Source organism: Somniosus microcephalus, chromosome 26 (genome assembly GCF_052327205.1).
Source record: "Somniosus microcephalus isolate GS21.2 chromosome 26, FLI_Smic_1.0, whole genome shotgun sequence".
Taxonomy (NCBI): Eukaryota; Metazoa; Chordata; class Chondrichthyes; order Squaliformes; family Somniosidae; genus Somniosus; species Somniosus microcephalus.
Window position 1 is genome coordinate 7077161 of NC_141012.1, and position 16596 is coordinate 7093756.

Below are 16596 nucleotides of genomic sequence, written 5' to 3' on the forward strand. Positions count from 1 at the left end.
CATGCGTTCATATTCATCCCGCTCTTCCTGGGTTTCCTGCAAATCCTTCACTAATGACCTCGTTTGTGATTTCAATACTTCCCCTTCCCTCGGGGATTGATTGATCAGGCTATTCAATCCTTCTACTGGAGCAGCTGTTTCAACATTCTGCTGTTCACATTGACGTGATTCAGCGTACTTTTGGCATCCCTGTAAAATCTGTGTTGCAACCTCAGCTATTTCCATAACTTTTGAGAGCTCCGAACTCCTTCCCTTTGAAGATTGAAGCTCGTGTTCAGATTGTTCCCATTGTAGAGTCTTGTCCTTCAGCATATGAAGGAGTTGGCTGACCGTTAACTCTTCCACGGGAACACTGTGGGTCAGAGTCTTCTCCATTTCATCCACCTTTTCCTCCAATGCTTTCACCTTCTTTTCCTCTTGTACTTTGGCTTCCAGCGCTCGGAGAAGTTGCGCCTTGATGCTCTCTAGCTCATGTTCAGAATCCATTCTTACAGTCTCTGTGTTTCTTACAGTTCCCTTTTCTTCCACTGAACGGATTCCCAGTTGAATCTGTTCTTCAAGTTGTTGAATCTCGGTCATTGCCGCCCCATATTTGTCTTGGGTTTCCTTTAATATTTTTATGAGTTCTTGTACATCTTGTCTTTCATGTTCTGCCATGTCTTTCACCTCTAATTTCTCATCTATGGATGGAACTTCTACCGATGAGTCTGTCTTGGCCTTGAGCTCATCAAGAATTTCCTGCAGCCTTTGGACTTCTTGCTCATGTTCAACCTTCAGTTGCTCATATGCTTCCACTGAAACTAGCTTTTCGGAGGTTGCCGAGTTAACCCCTTCCAGAATTGTAGCCTGGGCCTGTTCATACTGTTCTTTCAACTTCTCACACTCTGCTTGTAAGGGGTCGTAGAGAAGAACTGGAATAAAATCCTGGCTTCCTGAAGATTCCTCTTCATTTGCTTCTTCCTGCAAATATTCTAACTCCTGAACAGCATAAGGGAGATGTGATCGGTAATTGGTCACGATGGCTCTATGGTCGCTCTCTGCTTGAGCTAGCTGCTTCTGTTGTCTTTCCAGATTCTCCCATTCGGTGTCATAGAACTTTTTCATTGTTTTCATCTCTTGTACGAGACGGTAACTCAATTGTTCTAATTGTAGTCGTAATTTGAAATAAGTTTGAGTCCGAGCTCGGTGTTCTTCCGTCATGGATATGTCCGTAACTTGAACAGGCTCAGAATTTTCTGTCAAACTAGGTTGTCGTTGTTCGGTGGAGTTCTGCTCTGAAACTTTGTTCTTCTCTGGAGCATAAGCCTTTATGCATGCCTTCGTTTTTCCAACCTTCGTCGGCAAGTCCATTTCAGCCTTGTCTTTCATATTTGGGTTGGTCTTATCGTCATCCGTTTCAGAATCTGAGCTGATTGTCTGCACCGAGTCCTCACTCGTTATGGCTTTTAGATAGTGCCATTCCATGTCTATTTTCTTGATCCACTCCCGTCCTAGAAGTGGTGGTCCTCCCTCATGTAGTACGTATAAGTTCATTCTTGGGTGTTCTTTACCCCTATCTCTCACTTTGACTCTTATCTTTCCCATGGGGTATACTTTATGCCCCGTGTATGTCTGCAATACGAACTTGGTATCTCTTAAGGGTATATGTGAGAATAGCCGGTGGTAATCCCTTCGATTTATGACTGATAGAGCTGATCCAGTGTCCAACTCCATTTTCACTTGGATTCCAGCTATTTTTAGCATGACCCAGATAGTTTGTAGGTCAGCTTCCTTACTCACATTGTGAATTCTCAGACTACTCAGCTCCTGGCCGTTTGGGTCTGAGTCTGAATTCTGTTCGTCTGAACTCTTCTCAGCCACCTTGTGTACCTTGTTGTACTTTTCCTGTGATGGCTTCCTTTGGTTGTTGGTCCTTTGGTTGTTGGTCTTCTTCCCTGACCGGCATACCTTAGCTATGTGACCCAGTTTGCCACATTTCCTACATTCCTGGTTCTTAAACCAGCATTGGTTCTGGTCGTGTGTTGTCTTCCCACAACGATAGCATTTTGTTGTTGTCGAGGTAATTTGATCCACACTTAGTGCTGCTGTCTTTAGCTGCATTTCCACAGTTCCCTTCGCTGCGGCTTCGTACGATGCTGCAATAAGGACAGCCCTGTCAAGTGTAAGGTCGTCCTCTTCGAGTAGTCGCTTTTGCGTTCCTTCCTTTGCCAACCCGCACACGAACTTGTCTCGCAATGCCTCTGTCAGATTCCCTCCAAACTGGCAGTATTTCGCTAGACTTCGCAGTTCGACCAAGTATTCTGCGTTGCTTTCGTCTTTCCGTTGCGTTCTCGCATAGAATTTGAATCGTTCCGCCAACATCAACGGTGTGGGGTTCAAGTGCTCCTTCAGAACAGCCACAATATCATCGAAAGTCTGATCCGCCGGTTTAGCTGGTGATAGTAGATGCTTCAAGAGCCCGTATGTCTTCGCGCCCATCGAGTTTAGCAAGGTTATAGCTTTGTCATCTTCTTCTATTTTATTGGCCTCACAATAGATCTCGATGCGTTCCACGTACGTGGCCCAGTCTTCTACCTCGGCATTAAAATCGTTGATGTTACCACGCTTAGGCATCTTCCTCTCTTTCTGATAACACCCCGAATTATTTCTTTAACTTATTTTTTTTTCTAAGATGGCGGTTTTCCCGCGAAAATGGCGGTTTCCCGCGCTTATCTTCTCTCCCCGCCCACTTCAATGGCGGTTTCCCGCTTCTGTCTTCTTCCCCGCCTAATGGCGGCTTCCCGCGTTTCTTCCCTAGCGGGAGGGGTACACTTTCCCCCACAGGCGACGGCCGCTGGCTTTCAGATTCACAGCCTGCGCGTCGGCTTCAGTGCTTTCCCTTTTCTCGGCAAGGCAACCGGCGCTGGGTACACCCCGTTGACGGCGAACAGGTTCAGCCGCTGGGCTGGCTCTCGCTCAGTTCCCCTTGCTCGGGCTCGGTCTCTCTCCCGCTCTCTCGGCTCTACCGGCGCTGGGTACACCCTGTTGACGGAGAACAGTTTCAGCCGCTGGACTGGCTCTCGCGCAGTCTCCCTTGGTCGGCTCTGCCTCTCCCGCTCGCTCGGCTCTACCGGCGCTGGGTACACCCCGTTGACGGAGAACAGTTTCAGCCGCTGGACTGGCTCTCGCGCAGTCTCCCTTGGTCGGCTCTGCCTCTCCCGCTCGCTCGGCTCCCAAACGCCTCTCCCAGCCGTCTCGCAGTCCGGTGCTTCCCTCCCCGGCTGCGGCTGAGTTTTTATATCTTCCCGCACCTACGCTCCCGGTCGCAGCGCTTCGTGGCTTCGGTCGCTGCCCGGCCTTTTTCGCCGGTCGCGGTCTAACTGTCTCACGACACCGTTGCGTCCCCAGCCTGTCTGTACCGCGGCTTCCTTGCTCCACGCTGCCCCAGTCTCAGCGCCTCTGGGCCCGACTTCTGTCCGGCTCCTTTCCCCCTCGACCATGGTCGAGTGCACCGCCCTTATCCTCCGGTTATTCTTTTTACTTTTCCCTTACTCACAGTCACCGTGGCCGCCTTGCTTCTCGTGCTGATCGGCTCACTCCTCACCGTGGCAGAAGGGACAGTCAGTGCCTGTTGCTGATGGAAGTCTTTGTCTCTGAATTCTTCCTCCTTTCCAGCTCTGCAGACTCGAGTTTTCTCCCAGCAGAATGACGAGGGCGGTTGCCTCTTCTCGACGCTCGTTAACTGCTTCGGAATTATTGTTGCCGCAGGGTACGATCGGACTCGTCGCCACTGTAAAGTCTGTGGGTTGTTTAGTTAATTAATACACAGACTCCAAGAGTAACTTAAAACAGGACTTTACTATTCGAAGGTCAGGGCGAATCTGCCCAATAACTCCTGGCACAACACTTATATACTGGTGTGGTCACCGTCGGTATTACCGTATACAGAAGCCAAACAAAGTAGTGCCACACCTAAAATAGTTCTCTTAAAGGTGAACGGTTACATACAATAGTTCTCTTAAAGGTAGACGGGTACATACACTACAAAGACCTCTGTCAGTTCGCCCCTCAGCCTTGTACGAATCTTCTGCTGCTGTTAGGGAAGGTCCTTCAGCCAGAAAGAAAGTGATGAATCGCGACTTTTAAACACTTGCACGAGACCAAACTTGCACAGTTGTTCTGTTTTTCCAGTGCTGCGGAATTTGTCTGGTGGTTTCGAAGGGGTGGATTCCGCTGCTTCAGCAGTCTGGGGCTTCCCGTGGTCACTAGAAAACGGGTACTGGTCTGGGATATCGGTGGGTTCAGGGTAAAGGTCACAGATGATCTGAGCAGCAGGTTGCAGATTCACCCTCACAATTCATCTTCATTCCTGTAAGCCAGGTGTCCAAGGTATTTTGTCTGCATAGAAACATAGAAGATAGGAGCAGGAGTAGGCCATTCAGCCCCTCGAGCCTGCTCCGCCATTTAATGAGATCATGGCTGATCATCCAAATTCAGTACCCTGTCCCTGCTTTCTCCCCATATCCCTTGATCCCTTTAGCCTTAAGAAATATATCCAACTCTTTCTTGAATATATTTAATAAGTTGGCCTCCATTGCCTTCTGTGGTAGAGAATTCCACAGGTTCACCACTCTCTGGGTGAAGAAATTCCTCCTCATCTCAGTCCTAAAAGGATTACCCCTTATCCTTAGACTGTGACCCCTGGTTCTGGACTCCCCGACCATCGGGATCATCCTTCCTGCATCTAGTCTGTCTAGTCCTGTTAGAATTTTATAAGTTTCAATGAGATCCCCTCTCATTCTTCTAAACTCTAGCAAATATAAGCCCAATCGACCCAATCTCTCCTCATACATCATTCCTGCCATCCCAGGTATCAGTCTGGTAAATCTTCGCTGCACTCCCTCCATGGCAAGAACATCCTTCCTCAGATAATGGATCTATGTGGATCAAATAGGGCAGATCACACTCCCCCAGAGTCCGTGGCCTGTGCAGTACTGAGGGAGTGCTGCACTGTCGGAGGTGCCGTCTTTCAGATGAGACGTTAAACCTATGAGACGTCTGCCCTCTCAGGCGGATGTAAAAGATCCCACGGCAGTTTTTTTCAAAGAAGAGCAGAGGAGTTCTCCCCGGTTTCCTGGGCCAATATTTGCCCCTCAACCAACGCCACCGAAAACAGACTAACCGCACTTGCCTCTCTCATTGCTGTCTGTGGGATCTTGCTGTGCACGAGTTGGCTGCTGGGTGTGCCCGCGAACAAGAGCGGAATGGTTCATCGGAAAGGGTGCCGATTAACCGTGATACTCACAGACCGGGTGGGCGGGGGGGGGGGGGAGGAGAGCGCCGACAATACAGCAATAGAACCATTCACAGAGGCACTCGGGGAAATCTCCCGAATCCCCATATGGCCAATCCGCCCCCGGCTTCCAAACAACAGTGACTACCCATAAAAAATAATTAATTGCAGTGAGGACGTGAAAGGGGCTATGTAAATGCAACTTTATTCTTTCTCATTGATGTGCATGTAGTTCCAGTTGCCAGAATTAATGGACACTGGCCTAGAAATTCAGTGCCCTTAGCGCCGATTTTGCGGCGCTAGAGGGCCTAGCGCTGCAATTGGCGCCGGCGCCTAAATTGCCTGGGGCCCTTCCGCCGCGGTAGACCGGTAGCGCTGCGCCGGCACCGATGACGTCATCGGTGTGCGCAGCGTCCCGGTTGCCATGGTAACCCGCCCGAACTGGGAAATTGACTTGCGGCCGCCTCGCCCGTGGCAGCCGCAAGCAACGTTCTGGCAGAGGTGCCTTGCACAAGTTTGCGCCGGCGCATTAAAGGCCCCGCGGCGGCCGGCCGCTTTCCCGCCGCCCGCCTGGCCGCAGCTCCCTCCCCGGACTTCCCCCCCCCCGGAACAGAAGCAAGCCCGGCACTTGTCCGAGGTGCCGGGCTCATTTTTAAAAAGATTTTCGCGGGCCGCGGCCGGGTGCAGGCAGGTCCTCCTTAAGGGAAGGAGGAGGCCTGCACTTCCTGAACCTGCCGCACCGCAGCGGGCGCCGCAGCGCCGGAATAGCGCCGAAATTCAGCGCATAGCGCCAGTTTTCAGGCGCTAACAGCTTTCAGCAGCGCCGGCAGCCGTTTGGGCGCAGAAGTAGTGAATTTTTGGCCCGACCAGCGCGACTTAGCTCCGGCACTAACTTCCGGCGCTAAAGCCGTCGCTGCGCCAAAACCCAATTTCTAGGCCACTGTGTCTGCTCTCTCGGGTGGATGTAAAAGATCCCGCGGCACTATTTTGAAGAAGAGCAGGGGAGTTCTGCCCGGTGTCCCGGGGCCAATATTTATCCCTCAATCAACATCACTAAAAAACGGATTATCTGGTCATTATCACATTGCTGTTTGTGGGAGCTTGCTGTGCACAAATTATCTGCCGTGTTTCCTACATTACAACAGTGACTACACTTCAAAAGTACTTCATTGGCTGTAAAGCACTTTGAGACATCCTGAGGTTGTGAATGGCGCTATATAAATGCAAGTCTTTCTTTCTGTGTTCTAATCGAGGATTAATCCACCAATGAGGGAAGAAAGAAAGAACTTGCATTTATATAACACCTATCACATCCTCTGTCCCCTCCATCAAAAGCCTCCTTATCACCACGCGTTTGGTCACCTCTCTGCCGCTCGGAGTGTCCCGCACTCCGGTTCTAAAGCACCTTGGGATGTTGTCTCTGCATGAGATGAGTCGTATGATGTGTGAACGACGTATTTCAGGACCTCAGATCTTTATTTGTAACCCTCAGGAACGCCAGCGTCTTGAAACCATCCTGAACCTGTGTGCAGAGTACACGAAGACCGACGGCCCCACCAGCCCTGATATGGGAAAGGTGAACCAGGACAGCGAGCAGCTGCACATTGAGGAGCAGCGGTTCTACCCCGGCACAGTGGACCCTGCCCCCACCACAGCCAGCAGAGGGACCTCCATGGACAGGTGCACCGGGAGCAAAGGCTTCAGGGAACCTGCTTCACCACAGCCAATGGACCCCGGCGTGCAGAAACCGCGAGAGGGTCTAGAGAGGTCGGACGAGGACAACCTGAAGGAAGAGTGTAGCAGCACGGAGAGCACGCACCATGAGGTAGGTCGGCACGAGCCAGACCTTTCACTCCTTACAGAAAGACATGGACCTTTTTCTGGGGGGGAGTCATGTTTTTTTTAATACTCTTCAAGGTGTTGGGGAATGGGTCACTTTCCAAATTTGGAGATCAGCAAGGTATAGCATAACATGGAATAAAAACAGAAAATGCTGGAAATACTCAGCAGGTCAGGCAACATCTGTGGAGAGAGAAACAGAGTTAACGTTTCAGGTCGATGACCCTTCGTCAAAACTGGAAAAAGTTAGAGATGTGACAAATTTTAAGCAAGTACAGAGGATGGGAAAGGGGGAGGGGAGGAAAGAACAAAAGAGAAGGCCTGCGATAGGATGGAAGGCAGGAGAGATTAAATGACAAAAGGGATGGTGCAAGGCAAAAGGAGATGGTAATGGGACAAGTTAAGAAACAAAAGATGGGACTAGAGGAGCTAAAAATGGCAACATCATTATCATTACCAGCATCTGCTGCCTGAATAAAATGGGGGCAGGGGTTATTGTCTGAAATGATTGAACTCGATGTTGAGTCCGGAAGGCTGTAAAGTGCCTAATCGAAAGATGAGGTGCTGTTATTCGAGCTTACGCTGAGCTTCATTGGAACAGTGTAGGAGGCCGAGGGCGGTGAGGTCAGAGCGGGAGTGGAGCAGAGAATTAAAGTGACTTAAAGCTCAGGGTCGGTAACCAGAGGACACGGATTTAAGGTGATTGGCAAAAGAACCAGAGGCGACATGAGGAAACATTTTTTACGCTGTGAGTTGTTGTGATCTGGAACGCGCTGCCTGAAAGGGCGGTGGAAGCAGATTCAATAGTAACTTTCAAAAGGGGCAATTGGATAAATACTTGAAGGGGAAAAATTTGCAGGGCTGTGGGAACAGAGCAGAGGGGAGTGGGACTAATTGGAGAGCTCTTTCAAAGAGCCGGCACCGGCACGATGGGCTGAATGGTCTCTTTCTGTGCTGTATCATTCTATGATTCTATATGGTGCGAATCTCTGGATCCCTGACCTGACTTGATTGCTCTATATTTCTTTATCTCTTTCTTTCTCTCTCTCATTCTTTATTACGCTTTAACTTTAAGCAGCACGAAGATTCTGCGAGTGGTCAGTCAGCCCAGCAGGTGGTGTACCTGGAGGAGGAGAGGGTCAGGGTGCTCACGTCAGTGGATGAACTCAAACAAAGGATCAAAGAACTTGACCAGCAACTTGAGGAGTCCAGTCGCGAGGTAGTGTTTAACCCTATTTCACTCAGCTCTGCTTTACCCCTGTCTCATTTGCCCTGGCTGTGGAATTGCCCCGTAATCAGCTGTCGATTATGTGTTTTTTTTTTACTTCAATCTTGTAGGGTTGCCAACTCGTGTTGGGCGTGTTCCTGGAGGTTTCATCACATGACCTCCCGCCCCGCCCCCGCACTCCCGCCATTGGTCCACCCTCCATCCTGTGGCCAATCGGAAAGCGAATGGACTCTTTTTTACCCAATTGGATTAATCTTGGGCCGTCCTTGGGAATTTTTACCACATTAAAGGCGCTATATAAATGCAAGTTGTTATTGTTAGTGAAACAGCCTTTTTGCCCCATCGCCACTATTTTTATAACTAATAAATGAAAGTGTTTGAAGAAAATGAAAAAAACAATTTTGTTTAACGCCCGCTATGATTTTTCTCCCGGGTGTTGCTCGGAGCCGTGTCCAGGAGATTAAGCTTCAATTCCTGGAGACTCCAGGTCAAACCTGGAGGGCTGGAAACTCTACGTTCTCGGATTGGGGCGTCGCTGGCAATTGAAATAAACTTTTAAATAATACATGCCCCGGGCTAATATTTAGCCCTCAACCTTGATTCACTAAAACATTTATTACCTCGCTGTTTGTGGGAGCTTGCTGTGCGCAAATTGGCTGTCGCGTTGCCTACATTACAAGAGTGACCACGGCTGTAAAGCACCTTGGAACGTCCTGAGGTTGTGAAAGGAGCTAGATAAACGCAAATCTTTTTTTAAATGTTAAACCTGCGTGTCTGCAACTTTGATTTGTCATTTCTTCAATGCTCTGTACAGGCAGAGATGGAGCGAGCGCTGCTTCAGGGAGAGCGGGAGTCCGAAGTTGCCCAACTCCATCAAGAGCAGGAGATCATTGAGCAGTTGGAGGAGAAGCTTTCGGAGCTGGAGAGCAGCATACAGAGAGAAAAAGACAAGGTACAGTCAATCCCATCTCTGGCCTCTCTCTAATCTTTTATCGTTCGTCTCTTCAAGATGCAGGGATGAGGAGCAGGACACTAGCCGGCGTGAGCTGGCTCCCTCCCCTTTAGGGCACACGTTCTTGTTCAGCTTTTAGAAAGCGCTTGGGACAACAAACACTGGACCACACGGCCATTCTGTTCCACCTCCCCCGCCAGGTAGATACTTCCGCTTATAACAGAAAACGCTGGAAAACTCAGCAGGCCAGGGCAGCCTCCATGGAGAGAGAAACAGAATTAACGTTAAACACACTTCCGCTTGCTCGATTTGGAGATGTGGCACTGTCGTTCCATCAGCTGCTTTGCCTCCATTGCAGATCAGTATGGGGTGTTGTCCAAGCCACAATATTTGGCCACCCCGGCGGCAGTGTGATTTGGGGGCAGGCGGTTGCACTTTAAGCAACTCCCGACTCCCCGGTACTAACCCTGTCGCGAAAGGGGTTGCGACAAAATGACGGGCGAGAGTTATTAATCGCAGATCAGGTGTTGGCAGCAACTCTTTTGTGTGTCGATGCAAATTGGGATTGTCTCGTTAAGAAAGCAAAAAAAGAAAGACTTGCATTTCTGTAGCGCCTTTCACGACCACCGGACGTCCCAAAGCGCTTTACAGCCAATGAAGTACTTTTTGAAGTGTAGTCACTGTTGTAATGTAGGAAACGCGGCCGCCAATTTGTGCACAGCAAGCTCCCACAAACAGCAATGTGATAAATGACCAGATCATCTGCAAGATCTGGGCTTAAGAGGTTTTCCATAGGCTGTGCTGTATGATAGACCTTGCAATGCGTTCGTGCCAGGGCTTGTGGGCTCCTGTGCATCTTTCAGAAGTCGTCTCTACTCCCGTGTGTGAAAAACTGCAGTGAGGGTGTGAGACACACATACAGTATTTACATTTAACATGGCGGAGGACTGCAACGGGACATACAGAGGTTAAACGCAGCTGATGTCGAGATCTGCTTGTTACTATTGGTCGTAGTATTGCTGAGCTTAGGGGAGGGAGGGGAAACGGCTAATGATCGGTACACGGTGACTGCTGCTGAAAAGTGCGCGGGGGACCAGGGAAAGAACAGAATCAGGCTCCGCTGGAACAGCCAGGCAGTCAAATCACCTGCCCACACTCACCCTCGAGGCTCACGCAGGTTAAATGGACACTCAAGTGAAGTATCAGAAATGTTACAGTGAGATTGGACTAAATATAAACCAGCGCCTTCGGGAGAGTCAGGGGGGTGGGTGGGTGGGGGAGCGTGGGGAACGATTGCTGAACCTCATAGGATATACGGCACAGAAACAGGCCATTCGGCCCACAGTCCATGCTGGCATTTATGCTCCACTCGAGCCTCCTCCCGTCTTTCCTCATCTAAATCTATCAGAATAACCCTCTATTCCCTTCTCCCTCATATGCTTGTCCAGCCTCTCCTTAAATACATCTATACTGTTCGCCTCAACCACTCCCTGTGGTAGTGAGTTCCTCATTCTCACCACTCTCTGGGTAAAGAAGTTTCTCCTGAATTCCCTATTGGATTTCTTGGTGACTATCTTATATTGATGGCCTCTAGTTTTGCTCTTCCCCACAAGTGGAAACATTCTGTATCCACTCTATCAAAACCTTTCATAATTTTAAAGACCTCTATCCGGTCACCCCTCAGTCTTTTTTCAAGAGAAAAGAGACCCAGCCTGTTCAATCTTTCCTGATAGGTGTAACATTCAGCCCCTCGAGCCTGTTCTGCCATTCAATTAGATCATGGCCGATCTGTATCTTAACTCCATCTTTCCACCTTGGTTCTGTAACTTTTAATAACCTTACCCAACAAAAATCGATCAATCTCAGCTGTGAAATTTTCAATTGACCCCCAGCCTCAGCAGCTTTTTGGGGGAGAGAGTTCCAGATTTCTGCTCCCCTTTGTTTGAAGAAGTGCTTCCTGACATCACCCCTGAACAGCCTGGCTCTAATTTTTCTGGACTCCCCCCACCAGAGGAAATAGTTTCTCTCTATCCACCCTATCAAATCCTTTAATCATCTTAAACACCTCGATTAGATCATCCCTTAATCGTCTATACTCGAGGGAATACAAGCCTAGTCTGGCCTGGCCTCGTACTTTAACCCTTTTAGCCCCGGTATCAGTCTGGTGGAGGATGGTGATGTGTCTCTTTGTGCTGTGGGATTCAGTGTCTGGGGCCATTTATAATTAGGTAGTTTTTTTGTTGCAAAGAAGCTGGTTCACCAACAGATCTTTCCTATTCTGAGCGGCTGCTGCACTGATGAGGCGCTGGGTCTCGGTCAACTCCTAAACGACCCGCAACAGACCTGGGCTTGGATTAGGGGCAAGTAATCGCGCCACACTTGTCGTACTGTGTACAATTCTGGTCTCCTGTAGAGGTACTGGAGCAGGATCAAAAAAGATTTACAAAAATAATACCAGAACTGAGAGGCTATACCTGTCAGCAAAGATTGAACAGGCCGGGGCTCTGTTCTCTAGAAACGAGAAGGCTGAGGGGTGACCTAATAGAGGTCTTTAAAATTATGAAGGGGTTTGATAGGGTAGACGTAGAGAAAATGTTTCCACTTGTGGGGGAGACCAGAACTAGGGGCCATAAATATAAGAGAGTCACTAATAAATCCAATAGGGAATTCAGGAGAAACCTCTTTACCCAGAGAGTGATGAGAATGTGGAACTCGCTACCACAGGGAGTGGTTGAGGTGAATAGCACAGGTGCATTTAAGGGAAAGCTAGATAAACACATGAGGGAGAAAAGAATAGAAAGATATGTTGATGGGGTGAGATGAAGAAGGGTGGGAGGAGGCTCGTGTGGAGCATCAACACCGGCACAGACCTGTTGTCGAATGATCTGTTTCTGTGCTGTAGACTTGATGTAACTCGATGATCTCCAGCAGCACAAGCGGCGGCAGATCTCTGCACACAAACCTTGCATCACGCCTTACTGTTCGAATACCTTAGCTTTGCTTAAGCACGCCCAGAGGCAGTGACAAAAAACTCTTTTGTAAGTAATGTTGAGTCATAATAAACCACTTGGCCCCAGGCATGAACCAGCAGAGGTGTTATGGTAAACAGAGGGAAAAGACACAGATTTGCAAAGCGATGCTGTAAATGAAAGATTTTGACTGACATTTAATAAAGGATAAAAACAGAAAATGCTGGAAATACTCAGCAGGTCAGGCGGCATCTGTGGAGAGAGAAACAGAGTTAACGTTTCAGGTCGAGGGCCTTTCGTCAGAACTGGAAGAAGTTAAGAGATTTAATAGGTTTTAAGCAAGTGTAGGGGCAGGGAAAGGAGGAGGGGGGGAAAGAACAAAAGGGAAGGTCTGTGATTGGGTGGAGGGCAGGAGAGATTAAATGACGAAAGGGATGATGGTGCAAGGTGAAAGGAGATGGTAATGGGACAAGTAAAGAATCAAAAGGTGGGTCTAGAGGAGGTGTAAATGGCAAAAGTAAAACTAGCACCTGCTGTCTGAGAAAATAGGAGCGGTGGATATAATCTAAAGTTGGTGAGTCCTGAAGGCTGTAAAGTGCCTAATCGAAAGATGAGCTGCTGTTCCCCGAGCTTACGTTGAGCTTCATTGGAACATGATGTGGAGATGCCGGTGTTGGACTGGGGTGGACAAATGTGAGAAGTCACACAACACCAGGTTATAGTGCAACAGCTTTATTTGAAATCACAAGCTTTCGGAGCGCTGCTCCTTCGTCAGGTGAAGCCTTCACCCGACGAAGGAGCAGCGCTCCGAAAGCATGTGATTTCAAATAAAGCTGTTGGACTATAACCTGGTGTTGTGTGACTTCTCACATTCATTGGAACAGAGTAGGAGGCCGAGGACAGAGAGGTCAGAGTGGGACGGAGAATTGAAATGCGGCACATCTGTTTGAATGTGAAAGGTAGATCAGGCAGCGGGAAGATGCTGAGACCACCCTTGGCCACTGAGTGACAGGGCAAGGTTACACACACCCTCACTCCATGGGCTGCCAGGAGTGGGCTATCCACCTTCAGTGTTGTAGGCAGGATACACGTGGCAGGTACACGTTTCCCTCCCAATCCAAGGGGGAAGGAAAAGTAACGAGGGCGTGACACCCCAGGGGCCGATCCATATCTCTTCTAGTTGCTAGAGGGGCCCGAGAGTTCGGGTCGCCAACTCCGGTTGGACATATCCCTGGAGATTCATCACATGACCTCCCACCTCCAAATGCCCCATCAAATAGGAATTTCACAATAAGGTTCAAATTAATCTAACAATTCAAATAAAGTAAATAGAAAAAGACTTGCATTTATAGAGCGCCTATCACCACCACCAGACGTCACAAAGCGCTTCACAGTCAATGACGTGTGGTCACTGTTGTAATGTAGGAAACGCAGCAGCCAATTTGCGCACAGCAAGCTCCCACAAACAGCAGTGTGATAATGAACAGATAATTTTTTTTTAGCAATATTGATTGAGGGATAAATATTGGCCCAAGACACCAGGGAAAAATCCCCTGCTCTTCTTCTAAATAGTGCCATGGGATCTTTTATGTCCATCTGAGAGAGCAGACGGGGCCTCAGTTTAATGTCTCATCTGAAAGACGGCACCTCCGACAGTGCGGCGCTCCCTCAGTACTGCCCCTCCGACAGTGCGGCGCTCCCTCAGTACTGCCCCTCCGACAGTGCGGCGCTCCCTCAGCACTGCCCCTCCGACAGTGCGGCGCTTCCTCAGTACTGCCCCTCCGACAGTGCGGCGCTCCCTCAGTGCTGACCCTCCGACAGTGCGACACTCCCTCAGTACTGCCCCTCCGACAGTGCGACACTCCCTCAGTACTGCACTGGAGTGTCAGCTTAGATTTTTGTGCTCCATTCTCTGGAGTGGGACTTGAACCCACAACCTTCTCACTCAGAGGAGAGAGTGCTGCCCACTGAGCCACGGCTGACAGTCTAGTTGGACAAAAACTCAAAAGCGTGCAGTCCAAGCACTGGTTATAGTCACTAGTCGATCAGTAAGTGGCCCACTATTCACTTGACATCCCAGTGAGCATTTAGAAGTGGGAGCGCAACTAATGGGTTTTCACGGATCGAATTGCGGGACTGACCAGCTCTGGAAGAACATCAGTTGTTTCTGTCAAGTGATCTAAGGTGCGTTCTTTCAAAATAAGGAGTGGTCCGATTGAGAAAAACGAATCAGAAATTTTGGGGAGTGTTTGAAGGCCCTTGACACCCCTTTCCCCAATTCCCAATACCCATGGGTGTTCATGTTAAACTCCTATCTGGCTCTGTTAATACAATGAGTTAAAATAGTGCAGGCAGGTACTTAACGTCAGCTTATTAACCAGTGCCCCAAAAATAGCCAAGAAGGAATTAAACCCTAAAGCATCAGAACGTGAACTATTGACAAAAAGTTGAGTGGTTTGGAGGGATCCGCCCAGACGCTCCGGGGATCCGCACGGCACTCCGGGGATCTGCGCAGACGGTGTTCCGATGCAAAAACTGCACATGCGTCTTAAAGGTGACGCGCGGTGTCAAAACAAATTACAGGGAACATTGGCTGCAGCGCTCTTAATTATCTCCAAGTTGATGGAGGGAAAAAATAAAAACCATCACCCAGGGTTCGCGCTCCGGGGCATCAGACCAGGACAGGATTGAGCTGGGCCGCGATGTCCCCAAGTTGTGGGATGGTTACGGACCACCTTTGATTCCCAGCCTGTGCTGCATTATCGGAAAGCCCCCAGCGTGGCTCGCAGGTATGTAACAGTAGCTTCAGGATCCCTGAGTTAGGGCGATCAGCAGAAAAAAATCAGCCCGGTTTCCCATTCCTGACCGCCAGTCAGCGACTCCTGCTGGAGATGCGCGTGTTTGTGTGCGTTTGTTTGTGTCTGTGTGGGCAGGATCGGTCTCCTCTGTGATGGCCCATGCAGTCAAATAAAAAAAGAAATGGAGGTTGAAAGCAATCCCAATATTCTACAATCCACTTTGTCACAGAACTGGAGTAAAACTTTGACGAGAATCAAATGGACAACTCACAAGATTGCTAATTGTTATAATATCAAAAAGGTAAAATACACACATGGATTAATTGGGATTTAAGTGGCAATTCCTATAAACTGCTGAAACACAAAATACTTTTAAGAAAAGAAATGTTGGTGTATGAAGCTATCTTGTATACAGTGATGGGTGCCGTGGTTTGTGGTGGGTCAGCCTTTCTCTCCCCCTTTTCCTCTCTCTCCCTCTTTCTCTCTCTGCCTTTGTCCCTCTTTTTACTTCCAAGCTTGTACATGTTTTTAAAGTCTCATGTTTCTATTGTGCTAATAAAACATTAGCTTCCTGGGACTTCCTGAGAATGTTGTCCAGTGTTGAGGACATTTCAGATTCACCTGGTCGATTTGTCTCTTTTTAAAAAAAAAAGCAGCCTCCTTATTTCTATTTGCGCCGTTTGAATACATGCGGGTTTTCATTTCCATAAAAGCGTTAAAAGTTCAAGCAGGCTCAAAATAAGTTTTGTAAGAACAGCTGGAATATATTCTAACTTGGGGTCTAACTTCTCGGATACTGGGGGGGGGAGGGAGTGTGCGGGGAAAGGACATACAGGATTAGGACGCGCTGAGGGGGGACCAGTTGATGTCACTGGATAGTGGATAGCACGTCAACACCAGTCGTGTGGCCTTGGGAAAGGGCTACCAGCCTGTGTGTTATTTGCAGGTGGCTTTCTCAGGGAGGGGGTGGGTTTTATATTTCCAGCAGATTTTTGCAATGAAAAGCGAACACTTTCAAATCACAGGGAGAAGAGCACAAATTAGGTGCATTTTAAATCATAGTAAAATAATTGCTCGAGTTCTGGGATCACATAAAAAAGGAGCAGGGACAGCTGGTGTGGGAAATGAAAAACATCAGGCTAGTGGAGTGGGCAGGAGACAGCTGCATTGTAGGGTGAGGCCAGAGGGAGATTTACTCTGTATCTAACCCGTGCTGTACCTGCCCTGGGAGTGTTTGATGGGACAGTGTAGAGGGAGCTTTACTCTGTATCTCACCCGTGCTGTACCTGCCCTGGGAGTGTTTGATGGGAACAGTGTAGAGGGAGCTTTACTCTGTATCTAACCCGTGCTGTACCTGCCCTGGGAGTGTTTGATGGGACAGTGTAGAGGGAGCTTTACTCTGTATCTAGCCCATGCTGTACCTGCCCTGGGAGTGTTTGATGGGGACAGTGTAGAGGGAGCTTTACTCTGTATCTAGCCCATGCTGTACCTGCCCTGGGAGTGTTTGATGGGGACAGTGTAGAGGGAGCTTTACTCTG

The 16596-nt window shown here is 48.9% G+C and overlaps 1 protein-coding gene across 22 annotated transcripts in view; it reads left to right on the forward strand.

The window, feature by feature from the left end:
- The window catches only part of phldb1b (pleckstrin homology-like domain, family B, member 1b), a 326558-nt gene that overhangs the window by 231003 nt on the left and 78959 nt on the right, over window positions 1–16596 (forward strand). For 18 of the 22 annotated variants that reach the window (XM_085967718.1, XM_085967708.1, XM_085967710.1 and 15 more), the window contains 3 exons: window positions 6765–7097; window positions 8187–8330; window positions 9154–9291. In XM_085967718.1, coding sequence (XP_085823844.1) covers window positions 6765–7097; window positions 8187–8330; window positions 9154–9291 — 615 coding nt within the window. The remainder of the gene's footprint in view (window positions 1–6764; window positions 7098–8186; window positions 8331–9153; window positions 9292–16596) is intronic. The other 4 variants (XM_085967709.1, XM_085967717.1, XM_085967729.1 and 1 more) reach the window with 1 other exon arrangement.